Below are 13,924 nucleotides of genomic sequence, written 5' to 3' on the forward strand. Positions count from 1 at the left end.
TAAAAGTATCCTTTCTAAAAGCTTTTTGTACAATACCTAATAATTATAGCCTAATGAATTTTAAGTAACAGAATGCCATGGCTTCTTCATAATAGCAAATACATTAAAAATTTGACTTGCAGTAAGTATAGCAGCATATAATTCATAACCATCTTTAAAATATCTTTAACTTTACCATACTTATGTAGGCTAAGTAAAAATAATTCCATCTACCCCTTTGTTATATCCAGAATTGACAGATGGTATACTGATTCTATTTTTCTTTCAATATAGCATCACAATTAGAACATAATTTTCACTAAATTTTATTTTGTGAAATTCCCTGAGAGAAAATGGTAATTGCATAAGGCAAAATTGAAAATAGAAAATGAAGAAAAGTTTTAGACTCGTATACTTTTAATTTTTACAATTATCAGGGGAGTTTTCAAAACTGCTATGTTCACTAATTTGATGAAGCATCTTTTAGAATTGAAAAGTTAGGGAGTTTTTGGTGTGTGTTGTGTGCTCATTCCATGAGGACCTGGTACCTCTTTTGTGAAGTGGTAGCTGAGGAGACTTATGCCCTCACCATGGCTGATGAAAAGCTGAAGGAAGGAGTCAAGACTGAGAACAAGGATCATATTAATTTGAAGGTGGTCGGGGAGGATGCTTCTGTGGTGCAGTGCAAGATTAAGAGGCATACACCACTTGCTTAACTAATGAAAGCCTACTGGGAAAGACAGGGTTTGTCAAAGAGGCAGATCAGATTCTGATCTGACGGGCAGCCAATCAATGAAACAGACACACCTGGGGGCGCCTGGGTGGCTCAGTTGGTTGACCGTCCGACTTCGGCTCAGGTCATGATCTCATGGTTGGTGGGTTCGAGCCCCGCGTTGGGCTCTGTGCTGACATCTCGGAGCATGGAGCCTGCTTCTGATCTGTGTCTCCCTCTCTCTCTGCCCCTCCCCCACTCATGCTCTGTCTCTCTCTCTCAAAAATAAACATTAAAAAAAATTAAAAAAAAGAAAAGAGTCAGCTTATAAAATTCAACTGATAAAGCCGTGGAAAACTTAGGAGGACATCCAGAAAATAGTGCCTAAAATAATTAAATGCTTATAGAACAAAACCATGAGGAAATAAGTTTACTTAATTGGAAGGAGAAATATCTGTAGAAAACTTCATTAAAGTTTTTATGAAGTGTTTTTAATGAGATGCTATAAAATAAAAAATATAGTGAGCAATTTCTCTGGTCCTAGGGCAGCAATAGAAGAAATAGACTTACATGGATGATAAACCATAATAATAATACTATTCATTTGAGGGACACTTGATGCTTTTCAAAGAACTTTCATACAGATTACACTCATAGGAGACTATATCGCAGAAAATGAGTGTTATTATCTTTATGTTCCAAAGAAAGGAACAGACAGGTAAAAGACTTCTCTGTAGTTATAGACAGGATGCTTTGTTTCCTCACTTCTCTGTTTCCAGGTGCCCTTTAGGTGCCCTGCGCTTTCACTTTGAATCACAATGAACATATAAAGATCTATCCTTGTGCCCTGAACCCAGTATACCCTACTTGGGCAGTGGTCAATGGTCTAATGATAAATCACAGAATGGCATTATTTGTGGTTATCTATGTCCGTGCTGATCCACATCTACAGCGTTGGAATTTGGGGGTTTGATGTGATTAATATTGAACTACTCTTCCTAATAGTCACTAACTTCTTCGGGTGAGTCCTGGCAAGATTGAGTAGAACCATGCCATTAACATGGGGAAACTCAGTCCCATGGAGGTTATAGGGAGTGATAAGTGTCTAATTTATCTAAAAACAACATTAGTTTATGTGTAAATCAAACCCAAGAGTTGTGGACTTCATCAGCCATTCAGTGATGATGTTACCATGAGCCTCACCAGTTGTAGTTGATGCTGTGGTATATTGCCTTGAGTCTCCTGGTGATGGGAAAAAGGTCCAGGTCCCCTCGAGTCAATTCAGTAAACTATGAACATCCCTACTCCAGAGCTTTGCTTAGGGTCAGCTGAAGCCTCTTTCACAACTGCTCTGCAATTCAACTTCTACCTCTTCTCAATGCTGCTTCTCCCACTGACTTCTGGCAGTTGGTACCAAGAGCACTCCCTAATAAGCTTCCTGCATGCAAATCCCTACTGTCTAGTTCCAAAGAACCTGACCTAAGGTACTAGTTATTAAGTATCAGTGGCTAAGACTTAACTGCGGGAATTATAGTCCATTATAGAATCTCCATCTCCAAATATTTTTAGGAATCCTCAGGACAGCTTGCACATGTTCATTCAAGGATCAGACTACTCATTGGTGATTTCTGTGCAACCAATCTAAAACTTAATTTCTTCTTATTCCACAAATTCTCCATAGAGGCTATGCTAAGCTGGAATTGTGTTTCCATCACCTTCTCTGAGGTTTATATACTAGAGGAGCTAAAATTTTCTTTCAGAGCAGTCTCTGCTACTGTACTCTAGGGGCCAAAATGAGAGTCATGGCTAGTACAATACAAGCAGGAGAATGCGTTTTGCTATTTTATTCATTTGGGAGTTGGGAGGAGATTCTCAGGGTATGGTTGAGTTCATCCCAGTCTATCACATAATATTGGAAATTTCTGTTTTCCAAATGATGGGAGCTTTACTGAGGTGTCTACTACGCTCCTATGTGAATTTTTATGCTATTGGCTATAGGGCTTTGTTTTGGAATCTACTCCTTTTTATCTTTGTAACATCCTGTCTTTGAAGGCAAAATTGGGGTTCAAATATTGCTAGAAATTAGAATTAAGCCAACTAAGTCAAAAAATAGGAGGGACCAAGACAAAATTCTGTATCAAATACTATAAAACAGGAATTTGCTGTGTCTTATGATGGCATTAGAATAAATTATCTGTGTCCCTGAAAATGTCAAGATTTCATTCTTTTTGATGGCTGAGTAATATCCTATACACACACACACACACACACACACACACACACCACAACTTTGTCCATTTATCAGTGGATGGACATTAGGGCTCTTTCCATAATTTGGCTATTGTTGATAGCACTGCTGTAAGATTGGGGTGCATGTGCCCCTTTGAATCAGTATTTTTGTATCCTCTGGCTAAATACCTAGTAGTGCAGTTGCCGGGTCATAGGCAGCTCTATCTTTAACTTTCTGAGGAACCTCCACACTGTTTTCAAGAGTGACTGCACCAATTTGCATACCCACCAACAGTGTAAGAGGGTTCCTTTTCTTTACATCTTTGCCAACATTTGTTGTTTCCTGGGTTGTTCATTTTAGCCATTCTGACCTGGAGGAAACTAGAGTGTTTTATGCTAAATGAAATAAGTCAGTCAGAGAAAGATGAATATCATATGATTTCACTCATATGGAATTTAAGAAACAAAACAGATGAACACAGGAGAAGGGAAGGAAAAATACAGTAAGATAAAAACAGAGATGGAGGCAAATCAGAAGAGACTCTTAACTATAGAGAACAAACTGAGGGTTGCTGGGGGTGGGTGTTGGGTGGAAGGATGGGCTAAATGGGTGACAGGCATTAAGGAGAGCATTTGTGTAAGCACTGGATGTTACATGTAAGTGATGAATCCCTAAATTCTACTCCTGAAACCAATACTATACTATACGTTAACTAACTTGAATTTAAATAAAATCTTAAAAGAAAAAAATAAATTATCTGACGAAGCATTAAAGGTCTTTGTTCTATATTTATTGAGTTCAAACACCTTGGCTTAGTACCAGTATCTGCCTATGAAACCAGCTTTCAATTTTAAAAATTTAGTATATCTTTTGAAAAGTCTTACACTACTCTTAAATGAATTTGTGTTAGGTAGAACAGAGTTAACAGATGTTAAGTTCTAAAACAATTTATCTCAATATATATCTTCTTTTTATTCAGTATATTGATGAAGTCAAGGTCAATTTGTTGAGGAAGAAGCTCACATAGCTTCTTTTAGCTTCATTTAGAAAGTTAGGTGGCTGGCCATTTTTTTAAATAAATAAGATTGTCTATATTTTGAGTCCACTCTGTGCGAATTGTTCTATAGAAGTTAATTAAGATAAATATGTTGTCAAGGATTGAAGCCTACGACTAAGAATAGAACTTAAAGGACTTTCACAGTAAAATATTTCTTACAGTTGTTTCAAGGCAGTAATCAAATATCCTCTAACCATGATGATGGATCTCAATTAGGAATAGCTGTGGGTCCTACAGAAGCAAGTTGGAAAATACATGGGATTTAAATCTGTAATGTTAAACCACCACTCTTAATAAACAAAGAATCCCTTGGCATTTCCTCATGAATCTTATTTTTTAACATGTTCAATCCCTTTAACTTTCCTGTGAGGCAGACTGTTCTCTGACTTTATCAATTATTGCTGTTCTGAAAAAATTCTGATTATTTAGTTTGCCCCTAAGTCTTCATTTGCTTCCTGTTACTTTCTTATGTAATCTTGTCTTAAAGATGATAGTATACATGCCTTTTATAATTACAGAGAGAAGAGGCTTTTAGGGATTGAAGTTCATGTCACCATATATTCTGCACCACACAAGAATACCTCCAACTTCCTCAATAACCCTGACAGTTGTAGTAGAAATCTACCATTAACATTAAAGAATGAAGAACATGTGTGGCTTTCTTCAGCATACATTGCTGGTTCTCAAAAGAATTTCTTCACTTTTATTTTAGTTTATTGTAATTTTCTGCATTAGAAATTACAATGTTTGATGATGATTTGCTGAAGAACTAAATATCCTTTCATCTCAAACTTGATGTTCCTGTCATACTCAATCTCCATACAATTTCTTGCATGTGTTAATCTTCACCATGATGTCATTGCTTATCCTCTTCCACCTGCTGTCCCTCTGGTAAATTTCTAATCTTTTTTCAAAATCCAGTTTATTTCTTATGTTATAGATACACTTTTCAACTGTTAAGTCCCTTTCTTAGTAGAGTCTTTGCGGTTGCTCTGAGGCCTTAAGGGTCAATCAGTTCTCTGGCTGTCTTGGTATCTCAGCACACCAGAAGATGAGGAACTAAGGACTTGAATCTTTACTTTTTTAACTTTGATAATAGCCATTCCATTTGGACAACTTGAACTGAATTGCATAATTAAAAGAAGCAAGCATGTGACTATATAGTCAATCACTTGAAATTATTTTTTTATATCACTGGTTGGTTGAGTCCATAGCTGACATATTATTCAGTGAACACACTGTGTAGACTCAGCCTCACATTTAGATAGCAATGTCTTTATTTAGAAAGCTCTCCCTTCTATTTCTGCCTCATTCAACACCAAACTGACACTTCCTTGTTTCTCAAGATATTTGCGAATTTTAGACACAACTACACATGCTAGCAGAAGACTCTACCCAATAATCCTAAACAGTACTAAAATCACCAACTTCTAGACCCACAAACCTCTAAAAGATTTAATCTTATTTAACGAAATAAATTTTAGTTTTGTAGTGGATATTTTCAATTCAATACAAATAAACTATATTGTAAGTTGTTGTTCACTAGTACCGGGCATGTTATGTATGATTACTGTGTTATGTATGGATAAGGGAGCAAGATCAATGTTTAGATTTATGTATTTATGTACAAGTCAATGTAATGATAAAGTACTATGCCATATTTCACATATTTAGCTATAGTTTTCCTACATTTCCTCTAAGAAATACCAGATGGAAGTGTTGATGGAAAAGATACAGAAATTAATATTGAAGTGATGAAGTTTGACCTTTTTAAGATGAAAAGCCTGCCAAACTTTCCATATTGACATGGCAACGTTTTATGAATAAATCTAATATCTTATAGATTTAGCGCAGTTCAAAAGTCACCATCTGCTTCAAGAAGTGAAGATTGTTGCCATTACATAGTTTCTGGGCTCTAAGACTAAAGGCATGTAATCCATAGCTCACATAATATTAACTATCAAGAACGTGTGAAAAACCTTTATATTTTAGAAAATCAGAGACATAAAGGACATTTTGAGTTACTCTCAAGATTAGAGCTGATAATACATTATGGATATTCTTTCTTCTTACATAAACTTGAGTAGTTTCCTTATCATTCTCTGTATGCAGTTACAGGTCAAATGCCATGGAGTTATAGGACAACAGGAAACAACTTGTAATACCGAAAATTTATGTGGGGAAAATGGCAAAGCACTTGAAGCTGATTTTGAGCAGAGTTGCCTGAAAGGCCATTGACAAATTATATATAGGTATTATAAGAAGTTGTCATTTGTTCCTTTCTTAATTTTCGTAAATTATTTACCACTAAATCTCTTCATTTGATATAGTTAAAAGCAATCCTGCTCAGAATCCTTTTTATTTCCCAGTCTTGAAGGTTTTAATGCTAGTTTTGCATTATATAAATTTATTTTCTGCTTTTTAAAATATTTATTTATTTTAAATGTTTATTCTGAGAGAGAGAGAGAGAGAGAGTGAGAGAGCACAAGAGAGCTGGGGGAGGGGCAGAAAGAGAAGAAAGAGAATCTCAAGCAGGCTCCATGCCTTCAACACACAGGGCTGACACAGGGCTTCATCTTAGCACTGTCTGATCATGACCTAAGCCAACATCTAGAGTCAGATGCTTAACTGACTAAGCCACCCAGGCACCCTTATTTATTTATTTTGAGAGACAGAATGAGAGAGCAGACAAGGGGCAGAGAGAGAGAGGGAGAGAGAGAGTCCCAAGCAGGCTCCATGCTCTCAAAAATCATGAATTGAATGCTTAACCAACTGAGCTACCCAGGTGTCCCTTTCTTTTTTTTTTCTACTTTCTTAATAAAAAGTAATTTGCACAGATATGTACTAACGCATGTACACACACACACACACACACACACACACAAATATACATACACCTAACAAGAGGTTTTTATTTCATAGAAATTTGTAAGATCAAACAGGAGGTAAAAATCAGTCCATTTACAAAACTCAACAGCAGTTTTTGTTATTTTGTTTTCTGGACCAAATATCTAACAAGATGATGTGTTAAAAATGCTTGCAGTGGTTTTATGTGATGTTTGGGTTTGAGCAAGTTCTAAGGTTCTTGCTGCCCAACCATTAGTAACTTTTCCAGCTTCTGTTCAATTAATATCAAACCCTGCATGCATTCCTTTACACTGGCCAGCTACTAAAAAGTGGCTGATTGGGATGTGTGGTTCTGGCAGTCATGCAATTCTTGGTCAATATCCACTCGGCTTTGGCTACCTAACAGTTTGTTAACCAAAATAAATCACTAGATATTGGAGTATGCCTCAGATATACATGGATAATACACATCAGGATAAGTCCTTGAGGATTCTATGGTAGAATAGGCTGTGTGGATTTAAAATATGCAGATAATAACACAGTAAATTACTCAGAGGAAAGGACACAGGGTTTCTTTACAGAAGAAATGCTGAATAAAGAGTCAGCTTTTGTTCAGGACAGACACAAAAGGTGCCAGAAAAATTTAAACTTCAGAAACTTTAAAAAGTATATATATAGTAAGACAATTTTTCTGAACTTCCCCAAAGGAGAATAACCCTTGTGAAAACTAAGACTCTTTCTATGTGATCCCTTTCAAAATTTGTTGAAATGAAAGACAAACTGTGCATGAGTATGAATTACAATCTATCTGTAGAGCTGTGATCTCCGCTCCATTTCATTTAAGAAGAACTTCTATCTTGATACTGAATTGACCTCAATCACTACAAGTGGCTTATTCAAGTTTGCTCTACTTCTGTCATCTATCCTACAGGTACAATGCAGATTTAGTAGGAGGAAATACATGTTTATTCTCTGTGGCTAATATCAAAATAAAAATCCAAGTCATATTTTACATGTTTACCTTTGAGCTCATTCCACTAATTTTTTAAAGTAAATTCTTATCAATCATGCTATGGTATTTTATTGTCAAGAACCCTTAAATACAGATGAAATTCCAACAACATTCATATAATTAAAAAGGAACTTAATTCACATGCTTTTTAGGGACAAATTTGTTTTGAATTTGCGTAACAAGTGTCCTGTCAGAGACAATTAAAAAGAGCTGTACAAACAGACCCTTTTAATATGTACTTTTTTTTTTTTAAGGTTTATTTACTTATTTTCAGAGAGAGAGAGAGAGAGAGACAGACAGACACAGAAGGAAAGAGAGAGAGAATACCAAGCAGGCTCCACACTGTCAGTGCAGAGCCCGGCATGGGGCTTGAACTCACAAACCATGAGATCATGACCTGAGCAGAGATCAAAAGTAGGATGCTCAACCGACTGAGCTACCCCGACACCCCCACAAAAGACCCTTTTAATTTTAACTTGTCCCCAATAAGGATGGAGAAATAAGAGTGGAGAGCAGAGAAGGCAAGACAGAAAGAGAAGGTGACATAAACAACTGAACAGATAGGGGTAAAGCAAAAGGTAATCATAGACCAAGATATGTACACAGACAGAAGATCAAAAGTCTCTTTTTCCATTTTCACTTCCCTCTGGTAGGAATCTTCTCTCACGTAGGTTGTATCTCATCAGTTTAAACTTCTAAGGGACTTTATGTTCTCAATTGTTCATTATTTTTCTATGTATTAACACATTCCACTCAACTAGTATGTTGAGTGGAATTAAATCCCAAATTAAACATGCTGAAATCTCTCATCCTACATTTTTTCCCTTTTGACTCCTCACCTCCCTCTAGTTACCACCTTACCTCTTTTTATACCTTCACAGTAAAAGTTCTCAAGAATTGTCTAGAATATACTTGTTATTTATATTGTATACTCTTAAATAATTTATATAATATATAATACACAATATACGATATAGTCCTAGGGTCAGCCCTTAATGTAATCTATTGTCTGGTAGGATACTGCGCTTAAGACAAAGCAGATTTGCATTTTCGTGTCAGTGGAGATATCTCTTTTTCACTTCCTAAATTTTGGATAAAAATAATTGAAGGACTTGGAAAGTCCTTGGTTTTTAGTTTCACTAGGAGTATCAATATTTTTTTAAAGGATGGTTTCACCTTCAGGCTACCTAAGGCTCTGAGTGGTTTGAGGACTGCCTAGTTAAGTATTCATTACTTAAAGGCAAGAAATAAAATCATCCCTTTAAGTAAGTTTGACCAAAACAGAAATTACTTCATATGTGATCAAATGTGCCATTGTTTGTGTGAAATGATTACACTGTATAAAATGAGGGTGTTATCAATCAAAATGCCTTTTAAATTGGGTTTTAAGTTATTCACTTTCTCATCTGCCTCTTTTTTTGTGTGAGCAACTGCAACTTTTGTCAGAGAGATGGTTAAGTCCATTGCTCTGAAAATTTGCTTTGTCTACACACAACTCTCTTTTCCAAAAGGGTCTTCCTAATCTGTGAATAATAATTTCATTACCTTAGGGTAATTTTATTGCCTTCTTGTCATAACCAATTGATCTGCCCAGCCCCAGACACTCTCCTTTCTTCATTCAAACATTTACTGAGCATCTTTCTGTCAGATGTCCTGCAAACTGCATTAAAAATGAGTAAGATGCTGTCCCTGCCTGTAAGGAGTTTCCATTTTCAGATTGGTGTCAATTTCCTTGATTTTATTTTCAGACTGATACAGACTCTGGGAAAGCTTATTTGATTTATATAACCTTCACAGGTTAGCCAAGATTCCAGCTAATCAGACTAACGTATCCAATTGTCATCTAACATACAAACTCAGGCACAAAATGTTATTTTTAACTGACACAGAGTAACTTTAGAGACCATTATCACTAGATTGCTACACTGATAAAGAATTTTAAATTCTTGGCTGCTACATTTAAATTTTGTTCAGTAATGCCCTTGGGATGTGACCATCATATTTAGTCATCTCTCTCTTCTGAGATGTCCTAATTCTGAAGTATGAATTAATTCCAAGACTGCCTTCCAAAAGTTTATACACCCCAGAAAGCATTTCCATCTAATATTCATTATTTTTTCCAACTGGATTTTCTTTTTCTGTGCAGAGTCAATGGCCACCTGCCCCAACTCCCCAGTTCTGAATGGCTATTTTCATTCAATAGATATTTTCTTGAACAACTACCGGATCTTAATTTCAAGTGGACCACAGGATTCTTTAACCTATTTATTAGCTCCATGGTATTTTTCAAAGAAATTCATTCTGTATGTAATTGGATTGCCACTGGATGGTATCGTATTATACCTTAGTTTAATTTATACTTTATCCATCAAACTGAAAACACTGATTAGTGAGACTACTTTCAGATGGACCTTTTTGTCCTTCTTTTCATATTTGGGTGGCTATTATACATATAAATAACATTGAAAAAATAAGTTTCAGCAGTATAATTCAAAGAACTACTGTGGAAGACTTACCGTATTGTGATAGGGATGAACGCATTTGTGTTAATGCTATAATTAGCAGAAAGAGTCAAGATATTGTGAGAACTCCCGCATCCATATTTAACTGTGGGCCTTCCATCCATGAGAAATAAATGAAGAAACTGTTGTCCGGTATTTTTCTCACTACCTTTAAAAAAACAAATATTCCATGAAATTAGTGATTTTATTTATGTTTTATTCAATTACAATCATTCTTTCAAAAAACACAATCTTTTGTCCCCTAGGACTAATGACTTAGTGAGATGGCTAGGAGTATTATTAGATAACTATTCAATGTAGTAATACTATATCAGAAATATACATTATTTTTCACAGGCTGAGACTAGCATGGCTTTAACAGCATTTAACTTCACATGAAATTAACTTCTGTTAACTTCTGCCTCTGTTTCTTAATAGCAAGATGACCTTATCCTGAGCCTCAGTTTCCTCATATACTATAATGGGATGAAGAGAGCAAGTGATTATTAGAATTATTGTGATAATTAAATAAAATAATAAAAGTCTCTGGCACCTGTTGAGTATTACAGAACTTGGTTTATTATTATCGTTAATTATTTGTATTATAATTTTTATTTGTCTTTCATAAAAAATAAAAAAATCAATAAAAAAAGAAATATTTTCCCTTTCTCCAGCTCATTCTTTCATCCCACTTTGAGGTATTCTTTTCTATCGTGTGTGTGTGTGTGTGTGTGTGTGTGTGTGTGTGTGTGTGTATACACACACACACCCAAATATTTATATAGCCTTAGTTTTATTTTTTAAAATAAAATAATGGGGATGCCTGGGTGGCTCAGGTCATGATCTCACAGTTTGTGGGTTCAAGCCCCACAGCCGACTTTGGGCTGACAGCATGGAGCCTGCTTTGGGTTCTCTGTCTCCCTGTCTCTCTGCCCCTCTCCCACCCCTTTCTTTCGCTCTCTCTCAAAAATAAATGAACATTAAAAAGTTTAAAAAAAATAATGCAATAAGTAGCCTTATTCATCTTTCTCTCTTCACTTAATAATCAACTTTAGACATATATGTAAGTACATAGATTTTTTTTAACAATCTTTTTTTAATGTTTACTTATTTAGAGAGTGTGTGCACCCACAAGTCAGGGAGGGTCAGAAGAGAATCCCAGGGAGGCCCCTTGCTCAGCTTGGAGCTCCATCAGCTTGGAGCTCCATGTGGGGCTTGATCCCACAGCTGTGAGATCATGATGTGAAGTGATATCAGTAGTCTGATGTTTAACCAACTGAGCCACCTAGGTGCCCCATATGGTCTTAATTTTGGCGCAGGTCTATTTATTGTTTCCTTTATGGTTGTAACTAGTGCTTTTTATGTCACCTTTAAGATATCTTTGGTTCAAAATTATAAGGTTATTTTCTTAGCTTATCTTTTGTAAGCTTTTTAAAGATCTATATTTTATGTAGAATCGATTTCTGTACATGATGTGAAGCAGTGGTTGTGATAGGTTGGATAATGACCACCAAAGATATCCATGTCCGAATCGCTGGAACCTGTGAATGTTAATCTTATATGGTAAAAGAGACTTTGCAGGTGTAACTAAATGAAAGACTCTGAGATGAGATTATTGTGGATTATCTGGTTGTGTTAAAATTTAGTCACATGTGTCCTTCTAAAAGGGAAGCAGAGGGAGATTTGACAATGGAAGAGGATAGGCTATGTGACTACAGAGGTGGAGACTTGCGTGATGCAGCCACAAGCCAAGGAAGGCAAGTGGCCACCAGAAGCTGGAGAGGCAAGGAACAGGTTCTCATCTAGAGCCTCCAGAAAGAGCCAAAGCTGCAATATCATTTGAGGCTTCTAAGACACATTTTGGACTTATGGCTTCCAGAACTGTAAGAAAATAACTTTCTCTTGTTTTAAGACACTAAATTTATGGTAATTTGCTACAGCAGCCATAGGAAACTACAGGGGTCAATTTTCATTTCTTTCTCTTTTGGTTTCCAATTGATCCAAAATCAAAGCAAGTAATTCTTACTGTGTATTTATTATGTATTTAGTGAATTCTCAGATCTTTGTGAAATATATATTTTTAATATTTTTGAGTATCTTTATTTCCTTTTTTTTCTTTTATTATTGTGAATATACGTATTTAAGATAATGACTTTAAGAAAAATACCAACATTAGCATACTAAACCAACCTGAAATTACAACCCTCAAAAATGGCCAGCTTTAATACAGATAAATGGATAGATATGTAGAGAGAGAATTTTTCATTAGAGCAAAATGATATTGTACATGTATTTTTTTTTTAATTTTTTTTTAATGTTTATTTATTTTTGAGACAGAGAGAGACACATCATGAATGGGGGAGGGGCAGAGAGAGAGGGAGACACAGAATCAGAAGCAAGATCCAGGCTCTGAGTCATCAGCCCAGAGACCGACGCGGGGCTTGAACTCGCAGACCGCGAGATCGTGACCTGAGCTGAAGTCGGACGCTTAACCGACTGAGCCACCCAGGCGCCCCATTGGATTAGAATTTAAAACTGAAAAAAGAAAAAAAAAAAAGAATTTAAAGCTGAGAAATTTTTCAAATATTTATTGAGTAGCTTATTTAAAAATAACAATAATAAAATCCATTACACATTAACCTAAATAACATATTTTGTGAAAAGTAATCATATCTTACAAAACAAAAATAGTGAGAGGAGTATTCTTTACTTTTACAATAATTTTCAATGTTAAGTTTAACAAAAGCTGTTGGATTTTCATATCTACTTCTGTATTCAATCTATTGTGAATTGTTGCTTTGGTGGAAGTACATGAACTCCAGCTTCACAGTGAATGTAACTGGAAAATTAGCATTATTTAAACTGTCTTTTTAAACATACACAAATTGGATAAGTGGTAGTTCCTTAAAGTATAGTTGCAGTGTGGAATCTGGAACTATACTAATAATCTTTACATCCTCTGTTACATTAAAATTCCATTGGTCTTTCTTGCATTTTAAATGGATATTTTACCTTTGCAGGATTTTGTAACATCATTTATTGGTTATTTGAAAAATACTGATTCACTGAGTAATGGATATCTTTCAAAGATTGACATATTTTATTATATCATATTAAAAAATCACCTTAGTTATTATTACTACTGAACTCATCAGAAACCATGGTGAAGCTCTGAAGCTCATTGTGAAGAATATACATTTTCCAAAATTCTAATTTTTACTAGAAATCTTGAGGCTTATTATTGGGAAACAAATACTGTCAGCTGCTTTCCTCAAAATGGCAGGCTTACTTTGTTAATTTTTGAGAAAATGGCTTAAAATATTCAAATTTGAAGAGCCACAGATTATCTTTTAGTTATTTTTCAAGTCATGTTTTCATAATGGCTACTTCAACTAGCAACTTAAAAAAATTGCACAAGTGTTATTCCTCAAGACAGTGATTATATATTGGTATGCACCAGACTTGCTTTGATGTATACTTTTGCTTTTATGCACAGCACATTAAAAAGTTGCATACACAAGGATTGAGAATTTTAAAAAATGAATGCATTTTCTGCACTATTAGGGCATTTTTATGTTGACTTTTA

At 35.3% G+C, this 13,924-nt stretch overlaps 1 protein-coding gene across 1 annotated transcript in view; it reads right to left on the minus strand.

The window, feature by feature from the left end:
* The window catches only part of EYS (eyes shut homolog), a 1,768,122-nt gene that overhangs the window by 282,212 nt on the left and 1,471,986 nt on the right, over positions 1-13,924 (minus strand). The window contains 1 exon segment of the mRNA XM_042939126.1: positions 10,354-10,507. Within this exon segment, the coding sequence (XP_042795060.1) occupies positions 10,354-10,507 (154 nt within the window).

This window comes from Panthera leo, chromosome B2, assembly GCF_018350215.1.
Source record: "Panthera leo isolate Ple1 chromosome B2, P.leo_Ple1_pat1.1, whole genome shotgun sequence".
Classification (NCBI taxonomy): Eukaryota; Metazoa; Chordata; class Mammalia; order Carnivora; family Felidae; genus Panthera; species Panthera leo.